Source organism: Seriola dumerili, unplaced genomic scaffold (genome assembly GCF_002260705.1).
Source record: "Seriola dumerili isolate Sdu_G_001 unplaced genomic scaffold, Sdu_1.0 BDQW01000110.1, whole genome shotgun sequence".
NCBI lineage: Eukaryota > Metazoa > Chordata > Actinopteri > Carangiformes > Carangidae > Seriola > Seriola dumerili.
Genome location: NW_019174365.1, coordinates 5,559,204 through 5,572,201, shown reverse-complemented (window position 1 = coordinate 5,572,201; position 12,998 = coordinate 5,559,204). Strand labels below are relative to the sequence as shown.

Genomic DNA, 12,998 nt, shown 5'->3' with positions numbered 1-12,998 from the left:
CACACACACACACACACACACACACACACACACACACACACACTAATATTCAGGGAATTTGTGCTTAAATTCAGCTTTTTTTCTAACTTTTCTTATTATATATATATAGCTTTTTTAAGGACATTTTTACAGTTGAAGTGCATGGACAGAATCTTCAAATGTCTTTCAATCACCTCCACTTTCAACTACTTCTGCATACTTTCAGCTACAGGCACCATTTATCACTTTCAGATTTCAGCTTCCTGGTATTTTCAGCTTTTGGCTTTTTCATCTTTCATCTTCAGCTTTTTCATTTTTCAGGCAATGCATTTTAGCCATTTCCAGCATTGCTTGGAAAATTTATTTCAGCTTTCTAGTTTATTTGATAAAATGCATATTTTGAAGCATTAAATTTGTGTTTAGACATATTTTCATCAATGATCCATTGGGGCTGTTTTCACACTCCAAAGGGTAATAAATAATTGTTTGGAATCAAATATGAGTATCCACAGCCATTTTTTATTGGAAAATAATAAACATCTTGAGTCAAGCATGCTGATTGGCATTCATACTTTCGGTCATATATGCATATCTGTACACGCAAACACACAGAGTTATAGTCATCATGGAAGTTCACCATTCTGCATCTTTCTTAAATCTATGTTAAACTGCAAAGTCCATTTTAAGAGGGACTTTCTTGAATGTTATACAGATTATCTATAAATCTATAAAAGTTAATGGAATAGAGCAAAAACGCTGTAAAAAGTTGTACTTCTGTGATGGCTACATCTGTGCATGCACTCACACATTCACACACACGCTCATATCACAGCTCATTTGCTGCTTTGTATTTCCTCCATCCCAACCTGTCGTATGGTTCTGGCCCCAGCAAACAGTCTTCAGTCTTGGTCCATGACACCCACAGTATCTGTTGGCATGTGGAGTACAGCAAGCCTGTCTTATATCACATCTTGTTCAGGTCTCAGGTCTGCGTTCAGCTGTAGTTCAGAGCTGATTGAGACGTCGGCGGGGTCAGTAGGGAGAAAACAGAACTGGTGTGTGTGTTGAACAGATGGGTCCAGGGGCTGGATGCAGCAGCGCCTGGGGGAGGGGCTGACTCTGAAACAGGGCAGGGCTCGAGTTTGAAGCAGGCCGGAGAGGGAAGGGGGGCAGCGTTGCCATGGCAGCAGCAGCAGCAGCAACGGAAAGTTGACGCTGTAGGAGACACGAGGCCAGAGGTTTGGTCAGGTCTTGGTTCTTCCGTAGAGCCAGCCGAATCTGAGGAGGAAACACAGGCAAACAAACTGCAATCAAGATTTTTTTTTCTCTGAAAAGGAAATGGATCTTAAGTAAGAGTTTAAGTAGGAAACCAGAGGAGGACAAGGAGATGGCCAATAGATGTATAAGCCGCACAGTTATCACCAAACAATCTTATCAAGAATCTGCTCTTTTCTCCAAAGTAATATGCCTTTTGTTTCCTTTCAGCGTCACGGGAGTAAAACATTTCAGACTTAAGATTCTTCAACCCCTATCACTGACGATTTGTCTCATTGGCAGTAGGGAGTGGAGCTTCCTGGAAAAGGCTCTAGAGAATCAGCTCATGTACACAAACACACTGATGAGGGTGAAAATAAATCAAGCAGCAGCAGAGTACTCACTGCCTGGAAACTCTGGTGACGCTGGGTAGGAGTGTAGGGGCTGAACTTAGGCTTGGCTGGTTTACCTGCTGCTCTGTCCTTGTGTCTCCTGCTGCTGATGTGCTGGAGGGGAGGAGAGGGACAGATAGAGAAACTCACAGATAAATAAGCCCTGACAGACGCAGGCAGCAGCATAAAGACGGAGCAGACAAAGAAAGAAGCTGACAGTCGCCTTTGCTTGGAAATTTGAATAATCAGTGAAGAGGAAATTAAAGGAAGCCTAATCAAAGTTCCTATGCTGAGGATTCAGGCAGAATGTTGATATCGTGTTGGCTCTGACTTTGAGATTCAACATATTCATGAGGGGTGGGTTTGGAAATCTTTTTGATTTGATTGACAAACGCAAACAGATGGCTTCGGCCAGTGCGACACACAATCAGCAGTGAACTGCTAAATATTCATGAGCACCTGGCCAAAGTTAACTTTCAGATATGGAGACCAACACTATGCATTCATATCACGAGCAGAGATGCGAACATCATATATTCAGGTGTTCAGTGAAACAGACTATGCTCAGTGTCTTTGTGCTCATTATGTTGAAGGATCTGTGATTTTTAACTCACTTAAAGCGACAGGTGTGAGATGTTCACACCTATCACCTGCTTTACTGAGGGAATGGCAAATTTGTGTGACAGTTGACTTTTCATAGCTTTACAGGCCCAAAAAAAACAAACTGTCACCTGCCCAGTGCTCACCCTACTTGACCCGTAATGCAACTATGGTTAGTTAGCGAGTTACTCATGTTCTTTTTTGTGTCATGCACATACAAGCCAACACAGACTTTCAAATGTTTCCGCAATGTACAATGTTACAACTATAGAGAGTGAAATTCGTCTCTGTGTTTATCAGAACAACAACGAACCTACCTAAGCTTTGTTTTTCATTTGGCATTCTTAGCAACAAACCTGTTTGAGCTGAGTCTCGGAGTTCACGTGCACATCGCAGATCTCACAGTGGAAAGTTTTGTTCTGGAGTCCAGTTGACGACTCAGACGGCACGGCCAACTTGGCCTTCACCCCCGTCCTCGGGAACGACTTGATGGCCCCATCGCCACTTCTAGCCTCGAGCATTGTCTTGTGCTTAGTGCCTGTGCAGATATAAAGCCACATCAACAGAGTATATGAACACTGTACAAATGGGAGAGGGATTGACTTCTGCAATACAGTAGAGTTTCTCACCACTGTTGTGGGCCTGCAGCTGCGAGGCAGAGTTGACAGCCACCTTGCAGAGGGAGCAGTAGAGAAGACGTATAGCTTTCTCTTCTTCCGTCTCCTCCTCGGGAGCAACCCCCACGTCTCCATCTCTTTGTGTCTCTTTCTCTGTTGTCCTCGGGCTGGGTGACAGCGAGGTTTCCGAGGGCGCTTTCACAGTTTCAGTGGGGCCGCTGCTCAGTGGTGCCGCCTCGGAGGTAGAGTTTGGGGCTGAGGGTTCTGAAATAAACCCAGAATAAAACAGACATGACATTAAAAAGACAGAGTGCAGAAAGCAGTGTGAGAGCAAGAGAGCAGACAGAGAGGGAGACGGAATCTGAGGAAGTTGGATGATTGGGGGGGGGACAAACATTTTTCCACTTCTATGAAATTCCTGAATTCTTTCAGCTTGCAGAAATACTAATTTTATGACTTGCTCGAAGAAAGAGATAAAAACACACCAGGCTACAGGTGATTATGAGCTCTATCAACCTCTGTAATCACACTAATAATCAATGATTTCCCCTAGGATCTGTCTCCCAGCACTAAGACGCACAGTTTTGTATAGAGATGATTTGGCTCTATTATCTTTTGTGAGACTGAATTGTGGAGGTTCCCCGGAGGAGTGTGTGCTGATTTAAGGATTCACTCTTTGCTAATAATGATTAGCTCTGCCTAGCCGAGAAAGTGTCTGTTTGTTACCATTGATTCCCCACTCTGAGAGGCCAACGAGGCTGTTTGCTGCAGTAATCTTCAGAGAGCGCTCCTGCCGTCTCATCCACTTCCCTCAAACTAACTCAGAACTGGAAGTGATCACTCGTTCTTCCTCTCAAACAAACAATTCTCATATCAGCGTTGTCATATCAGAAAAATTCTTCAATCTTCTTGCTCTTTAGCTCACAGCAAGATGTATTATTTTCATTTCTCAACACCCACACATATGCAGAAGTAGCACATCAGCACTGGCACATGTATATACGCTGGAAAGCAGTCGACGCTTTGACACACCTCCACACTTGAGCTGACAGATTTCCAGGCACACATGTCCTGTAGGTGCCCGCACAAGCACACGTACTGTACAGCGACCCACAGATCATATGCAAAGTATTTGCGGTGTGCTTTTGATCTCAGGAGGCCACTGAACGAGGTCAGTAAATGTAGACATGAAGAAGGAGTAGAGGATAATGCTCAACCTTTAATCTCTTCACTGTAAAACCCAGAGCAGCAGGAGGTTTATCACATCAAAGAGTTAAAGTCATGACTGGGAAAAGAAGGTTTGAGCTGTGCGTTCGTATATCTAACGCTGTCATACATTTGATGTCTGCATACACACACACACACACACACACACACACACACACACACACACACACACACACACACACACACACAGGGGAAGTGTGCGTGCCTGCAGAGACACACACCTACTGATGTTGTTTCAGAGCTGGAGGGCTGTGAGCAGGGTGACGAGAGGATTTGCGATGTGGTTTCCTTGGCGACTGGTTCAGAGGTCCTGATCTTTGAATCTGGGGCGTCCAGAGCTTTCAGCCTTTTTGCATGTTTGGTGCCACTGTAATGGGAGGAAGCCTGCACCTGTGTGCACAACAGCAAACAAGAAGGTATAAACCACCTTGCACACAATTATTTAGTTATGTAAACCTGACAATGATTTTACTTTAAGCGACAAAACTTGACTTGAATGTGATCAAAATGTAGCTCCAGCACAGTTTTAGAGGCTGCTCTCATTCCCACATTAATTGACAGGTGTTTTAATACACAGACAAACACCAGGCAAAAAGTCAATCAAAGTTTGTAATGTTCCTGATGTAAGTGCTTGCTTACATCAGTTGCAATTGTAAATATTGAAGTAAAACAGCCTCTTGCTTTTCTTTGTATTTTTTCTGACAGTGATTTCTGTGCTACAATTTCTCAGACATTCATTGTTGTTTGAAATATGAATGGTGATATTGTATTGCAGTGCAGCACATGATACAGTAGTCCTTATGAATCATTCTGTAATAAGTGCCACGGGAAAAATAATGTTCTAAACAGGTCAAATATAGAGAGGTGTGCACATTTCACCCAGCTCCAACCCTTCAGAACCAGTACAACAGCCAAATACAAGGGCAGGTCTCCTCAGCCGTTCAACTGTCATGCAAGGGTGTGTGTGAGAAATAAAAACACCCTGACAGAAAAACAATTCAAAGTGTGCTTCCCACACGACACCACCCACTTCAGAGTTGAACCTCAGTCGGCAGACTCCGCAGGAACTGGGCTTCCTCTTCAGCGGCGAGGTGAGCCCGAAGCCTGGGCCAATCACAGCTTTATGGACGTGATCCATCTGCAGCAAAGCAGAAGCGTAACGTTAAGGTCATGACTGCTTTAGGATTGCGAAAGACAAGACTGCGTAGGTAGTGAAAGCGGTCACCTAAGCTGTAAATGATATGCTGTCTGCAAGCAAAGGTGTTCCTTTCAGAAAAGCAAATATTTATAATATCTCAGGTTAGAGGTGGGGTGTTGTAAGAAGCAGCTGAATGGGGCAGTAGTCAATCTGGCACCCAGTCAGGTGCATGGACACAATAGCAAACACACAGCTGGTGCAACACACATTACACATACACATGTGCACAAGGACACACAGCAACATTTACAGTCATTTACTAGAGGCAGCAGGAAGATATTCAGACTGTGGAAATGACCTGACCCAGACTAAACCATAACATGGTTAAAGTGACACTGCACCATGTTAGAACCTCAGTTCTAGCTCAGTCATTGGCTAGGTTGATGCTGCATTTCCGAAACAAAAAGCAACGTAGCTAACTAGCAGATGCAGGTTCAGATGGACAGCAGGGAAATAGATGAGGTAGCAGATGTAAGTTGAAAAAGTCTTTCTGCAGTGAAAACATGTCATTATTCGAATCCGTTCGGACCACCATGAAACAAACTTGACCACATCCCCTGCTCTCCATAACAGACAAACTACAAACCTTTTACAGTCATCTTTAAAACCTACAGGGGGTGAGTGTTTCCTAGCCCAGCCCTGTACTAAGAAGACTCCCTGAGACTGACCCTGCAGACGCTCTTTCCACTAGAACAGCGTGAAATGAAGGTGGGGTTTCGAAACATTCCTTGCAAGGTGTGATCAGTTACCATTACCATCCAGAGAAAACAAAGCTGTGTACTTCTAAAACCATTTGTTTGTGTTGTGGTGTTTGATTGCCCAGTACTGCGAGCAATGAAAAAAAAAAAAACACTAATCATGAAATTACCTCTCCACCTGCAGACTAGTTCTCTTTATGAGTGTAAGAAAAGGTAATAAACCTCCCTACGTCTTTGCATGTGTATGTGTGTGTCTGTGTACATAATACTGACCACACAGCGCTGTGCACCTCTGGACATTACCTACTGGAGGTTTTAATGAGCACATATACACAGCGTAATAAAACCCAACTGGCCTGCGCGGAGCAAAGCAAACCTATTACCTGTGTTGAAATGTAGGGAGTCATATAAGCAGCCACAACCAGGGAGGCTTTATGGAAATGTGGCTGGAGGTGACGTAAGAATTTATGTGTTGTTATGGGTCTGCCAGCTCATTCTGTAAGCCCTGGGAAAGATGTAGCACTGCACTGGAGATAGTGCCTGTTTCTTTAGTGCCAAAGATGAATTCTTTGCCTTTCAAAAGTAAAAAATGCAACAGGGGCTCTCTCTTTCTCTCTGTTTGTGTGTGTGTGTGTGTGTGTGTGTGTGTGTGTGTGTGTGTGTGCGTGTGTGTGCGCGCGTGTGCATGCGTTCTTGCTCATTTTCTTTGATCATCACTCCAGGCGGCTGCACTGGAATGCATGTCTTCACTCATTGGTCTCTGATCTCCCTCTGTTTCCCTGCAGCTGTTTGTGCATATGAAACTCAAACAGACAAATATAAAAACAAATGCAGCACTTTTGTGTTACATGTGTAAAATGCAAATCATGAAATTATAAAAAAAAAAAAAAAAAAAAAAAAAAAAATTCTTAAGATATTTGGAATAACCGTGACATGTATGGTATAGATTGTATAATGTAACACATGAATAACAACATGGCCACATTAATGACTAAGGAGGTGAGCGTAGCTTCGTGTTTGTCTGAATGAGTCTGAGCCGTTTAAGATCAGTAAAAGCTTGTCTCATCTCCTCCTCCCTCCTCAGCCCCAAGGCTCCTGTATCACCATCTGACCTCCCATCACACATTCCTCCCTTCACCCCTCCATCTGCTCCCCTCTGAACCCTCTGCCTCTCCCTTCGCCTCCGTCTGATCAAAGTCACCTCTCTGCCTCCCCGTAGACTCACTCTCTTACCCCTTTCTCCCACTCTACACACTCTGCGATGGACTAGCACCTGTGGCAAAGTCATTTCGCCCTTCCTACTCACTGGCCATTCTCTCTGTGTTCTGTACGCACACATACTACATCACCTGCTGAAACAACCCCTGCTTATTGTGCCATTAAAAGCAATGAAAGCAGCATGTTTTTAGTGGATGGTACAGCAAATAAAGACATCCACCACAGAGCATCACTTGTAATCAGCACATTCCATCTAGAAACTTCCTCACACAAAGCGGTGGTGATGTGTCAGACATACTCAGCTCCAGGGAGTGAGTTATGGCTGAAACATATGGTCGAGTGAAGTAAAGCAGACTTTTACCTGGAGCACAGTCAAGAGTCTCAACATTTATAATGACGAATCTTCCTGGATTTACATTTTGTACCAGCGTGAGAGCTATGTGTGAATGCGTGACGTCAAGCACCTAAAACAGGGTGGGTTATGATGAATGAGCTGCTGCTTTTGGTTCTTTGTCATTTAAATTATTATTTGCCTGGAAACAAACACACTTTTTGTTTCCATTTTCAGAAAAAAAAAAAAAGTGCCAAACTAGCCAGTGAAGTCCCAGTTTGCAGCACTAGATCCCTGGCTCACGACAAACATCCACACACACACATGCGTGCAACCCTGTAACCATGACAACCCACAAGTGGGCACCAAACAAACTCTTTACAGAGGCCAACACACATTATATCTACATTCACAAGAGGATGCAGGGTTACACACACACACACACACACACACACACACACTTTGAAAACACACACATATAAACACACCAGAAAAAAACTCAGGCAGCAGCGAGAGTTCAGCTGTGTGGCCACTTACCCACAGGTTCAAATTAGAGGGAGAAGATTCCCTTTACACCGTGGGATCCTTTTCAGTTTGCTGACATAATATGCTTTTTCTTTTTTTTGTATTTTCAATGGTACCACAAGTTTCCAGTCAACAATACTTACAATACTTAAAAACTCCAAAAGAAACCAAGGAACATGTGATCCTGACCTCTAAGGTGTCATTCATGTAACAACAACAACAACAATTAATCAATTAACCAATTAGTCACTCAAACAGAAAATTAATCATAAACTATTTTGATAATAATTTAATCCAGTCATTTTTTTTTAAAGCAAACGTACCCAAAATATATTGGTTCCAGTTTCTCCATTTTCCAGTGCAGAGTAATTTGGGGTTTGGGACTGTTGATAAGGTAAAACAAGACATTTGAATAAGTAACATTGTGCTTTGGGAAATTACAAATATATGTATATATATAGATATATATATATATATCTATATATATAGATATTTTATACATGAAATGATTAAAAGGTTATTCAAGAAAATAATGAGCAGATTAACTGATAATAACAATAACCATCAGAGGTAGAGGGGACTTACAGTATATACTCATATACTTGTACATATATATATAAAATTAATCAAAGACGCAATAAAATGAAACAAAAGAGAGAGACAGCAGTTTTCAATAGGTGAGAGTGGATGTGACTCAGCAGGGAGAAGGTGATGGAACAACAACAAGCTGTGCTCACTCTACTTTAGAGCGAAGGTCATCCACCGGGAGAAAGCGCAAGAGACTAACAATTTGATCAAGATTTGTTTTGTTTTTTTTATTTCAACTATTTGTGATGCAGGAGGAGAAGGGTCAGTGGAGAAAAGGGATGGAGAGATGAGGAGCTGAAAAGCATGAGAGAAGATGAGGGATGGGGAAGCTGACAGCAGGAGACTAAGTGGAAAATACATACAAAGAGAGGGCTGAAGTGAAGAGGGCGACGGTGCAAGAGCAATGCAAGAAATGGATGGGATGGCTGGAGAGAAGAGGAGAGCGGGGTGAAAGGGAAGGAGAGAGGGCCGAGACCCGGACCGATGCCTGACTTCTCCTCAGGTGGTTACTTTGGCAAAGAGAATGAGGTTACACACACATACAGCCCTCACACACAAATTTACTACACTGCACACCAACAGTCCAGCAGATATACACGCCACCCTCTCCTTTTAAACCCTCAATTTGTCTCTCTGTATATCTCTTCTAGGCGTCTAAGAGCAGATCACAGATTAGAGATGAGACCAAAGTGAAGAAAAGGGAGGAACAAAAGGAAAATTGTCAGTTTTGCTTCAGAGTGGCTATTTGGCAAGACTCAGTGATGGGCTTATTAGTGGTTTGCAGCCTCTTCACTTCATATTGGGTTTGGTATTAACAAAAGTGTGAGGACAAAAAAAAAAAAAAAGTCACAGCCTTATGTGCTCAACACAAACACACACACAAAAAAAGACGTGTACGAGACAGTTGTGTGATGTCAGTGAGTGTACATCTCAGCTGTGTGGTCTGGCTACATCACATATACTACATTGATTCAGGCCAGAAAAATGATTTCACACATCATACAGCCAGGAGCATATGAAGACATACAGCACAATTCCCCTGAAAACCAGACGTCAGCCCTCAGCTCCGCCTGACACATCGACTCTCCTCAGGGTTTGCACTTGGCCAGCTTTGGTTGTCTCCACCTTCACCCTTCACAAGCACTGGGGCAGAGACAGCTCTGAGAAAAGCTCTGCGTGAGGAATACCAAGGAACCGGCTCCACCCCCCAGGTTGTGTGGAAATGTCACAGCTCTCTGCATCAGAGGTGATATATTTGGAAAGATGTAGGCAGCGCGCTTATACATCTGTGTATTGAAAAATAACTGCACGCAGGCAGAGTCCTCCACCACTCCTCCACTTGCAGCAGAAAATGCCACTATAAAACCAACATTTGGGTTTTTTTTTTTTTTTAAACAGGCAGTGGGTGAGATTGTGGTTGCCATGACAACTACAATGACTGACAGTACTCACATCAGTGAATCCAGGCAGCAGGTGGAAGGGGAGGAGGGGCTTCGGGTCGGGGGAGGGCTGGGTCCTGCACAGCGTGGGACGGGCCAGTGGCGGCACAACGCTGTGACACACATTACCTAGGAGACAGCATGGCAGGGAGGAGACAGGTAGACAGATAAATAATGACCCAATAGAGATGAGGTGTTTCTTTTCAGGGAGAACCAGACGAAGACATGCTGTGCTCAAAGTTTTTGTACTCAAAAATTGATTGTATTGTTTGTTTAAAATTGTCAGAGCAAAGAGTTCTGATACATTTCCTTCAGTCTTTCCTCTCTTTTCGTCACCTTCCAACTTCACTGCTGTGTGTATGATGTTTTTTATTTATATGTCAGCTTTTAATTGTCTCAGGCTGTCAAACTAACAGGCACATTTACATTAATGCTGTTGAAAGCCAGTGTTTTAGATTAAAGTGCATTGTCCCCTATAAATAAACAAGATTACGTGTCTTGAATTAACTACATGAATTTAATACAAAGAAAATTCACTAATCCATACTGGCAGTGACGGAAATAAGGTAAAGCTTCACTCACAGGAAACAACACTATCTAATGTTAGTCTGAAACACCCACCTTCCACATAAGCAGTAATATAAAATGTGACATCTGTATGACAAGCAGACACAGAAGGTAAGCATGTACACTTACTCCATACAGTAAAGTAGAGTGCTGAGGTACTTGTCCTTGAGTGTTTCTCTTGTGTCTTATCTCTAACTCATTGTTATAGATTAAACAATTAAATCCTGTTTACGCGTAAATCCATCGGGAATAATAATCCTATAATAAAATATACACACCAGTTTAACATGTAGACCTTTATGTAGATGTACTTATGTAAAGAATCTGTAGACTTCTTTTTCCAACACTGATGCACAAATAGCACCAACAGCAAGTGTAAGAATATACTGGGTAGGAAAGTATGGATTCATCCACCATGTTTCTAAAAGCATAACACAATAGGGCTACAACAAATAATTACTTTCAGTATCAATTAATCATTCTGTCGATAAGAACAAACACAAAATACTACAAAAGTGTGTATTATAAATTCCCAGAAATGTCTTATTTTGTCTGACAAAGAGCCCAAAGTCCAGACATGCAGTTTATTGTCATAGTTCATTTAAAGAACCAGGAAATATTCACACTAGATAAACTTGAACCATTAAATCTTTTGGAACTTTTGATTAACAATCATTAGTCAAATATTGACTCACTGATTCTAATGATTAATCATTGCAGCTCTCAAACTCAGAATGAGAATGACCTGTTAAGGACCTTCAGATAGTCTCTGGTGTACTCAGGGGTGTGCTTACACACACACACACACACACACACACACACACACACACACACACACACACACACACACACACACACACACACGGAGAAACTGAAGGTTAATCAAATAATCTGCACAGGTGCCAAATTAGAGCTACAGGTATGGGCAGGGTGCATGTACACACATATACACACACACACACACACACACACACACACACACACACACACACACACACACACACACACACTTCACAAAACCCATTATTATATCAAAATTAAACACACATGCAAAACATGTTAATACACGTCCACACAAACATGTACACTCACACACTTGCAACCTGATGCACACACATGGTTCTGTGGCCATTACTGAAAGTGCTGTGCGATAAGCGTCTTGTTTGTGTTGCTGAGTCCTGATTGTGAAGCTTGTTTTCTATAGTTTGCATGTTCTCCGAGCCTGATTACAGTTTGATTCAGGACCAGCCCGCGTGCGTAATCATCATAATCAAAATCAAAACACACCCATCCGCTCTGCCATTAGTCTGATTGCCCTTAACTAGCAAGTCATGTGTGTGCGTGCGTGTGCGTGCGTGTGTGTGTGACCTGAATATTTGCATTTGCAAGAAATGACTTGAAAGAATTATAGATTCAAGAGACACGTGGAAGAGGTGAGTACACACACACACACACACACACACACACACACACACACGATCTTAGATGGTCAGTCACTTTTTTTTTTAAATAAAAGCCGTTTATCAGCATTACTTGTGATTTCCACAACTTCCATTTATCTATCAAATAATAATTTGTGTTTCGCCTACAGTTTATGACCCTTTATTCAACAGTATAAATATGTATAATAATTCTTAGTAAAGTATATTTTCTTTCTCTAGCGTTGGCGATCTTTTCTGATATTACATTTCTACATCAACTCTCTGCTACTGAATAATTCCCCCGTCTGTTATTTTTCACGAGGATCAAACTAAAACAAATATGATCCAGGCTTCATATTGTAAAAGATGCACTGAGTAAGCTGCTTTCTCTCGCCGGCTCTGTCTGTTCCGCTGTGCAGGTGACTGACTTCAATAAGCTCACATCCATTTCAACATAGCAACAAGTGACTCCGCTGCGTTATCAACAACAACCAAAAAAAAAAAAAACTCTTTGAGATTAAAAAGCATAACACACCGTTTACATACCAAAATACATGGCGGCACCAAGTGAAATCCGATTGTTCAGTGTTTGATCAAAGTATCTTTCATCCCCAGGCAGACTCTGCGTCTTCTCCTCCACAGCCTGTCTTTCCTCTCTACCTCTCTCCTGCGGCGCCGACGCTGCTCTTTCCCATCTGGATTCCCTCCTCCTCCTCCTCCTCCTCCTCACCACCCCGCCCCCCTCCTCCTCCTCCTCCTCCTCCTGCTGCTCTTCTTCCTCATCTCCTCACGATTCGTGTACAAGTCCACCTCTGAGTGTATCTACATCTCGCAGGAATCTGTTTTTGATTCAGGAGCCTAAATAGACGGAAATTAACTTGATGAATGTACAGTACCACCCTGGATTAGTGAAGCCCTCAATACCAGCACACACACACACACAC

General features: G+C 42.6%; 1 protein-coding gene across 3 annotated transcripts; it reads right to left on the bottom strand.

Annotated features, from left to right (window-relative positions):
- Positions 1-496: 496 nt before the first annotated feature.
- LOC111223361 (zinc finger protein 385D-like) lies at positions 497-12,675 on the bottom strand. Of its 3 annotated transcripts, XM_022747465.1 has the most exons (9): positions 12,601-12,675; positions 10,080-10,195; positions 8,363-8,422; positions 5,100-5,207; positions 4,291-4,459; positions 2,855-3,106; positions 2,582-2,763; positions 1,638-1,739; positions 497-1,257 (listed from the first exon to the last, which is right to left on the bottom strand). In XM_022747465.1, the coding sequence occupies exons 1-9, from the start codon at positions 12,608-12,610 to the stop codon at positions 1,012-1,014; spliced, it is 1,245 nt and encodes a 414-aa protein (XP_022603186.1). In that variant the 5' UTR covers positions 12,611-12,675; the 3' UTR covers positions 497-1,011. The 3 variants fall into 3 exon arrangements, with proteins under 3 accessions (XP_022603186.1, XP_022603187.1, XP_022603188.1); XM_022747466.1 differs by lacking the exon at positions 8,363-8,422; XM_022747467.1 differs by lacking the exon at positions 8,363-8,422 and having other exon boundaries at positions 12,590-12,659.
- Positions 12,676-12,998: the final 323 nt, after the last annotated feature.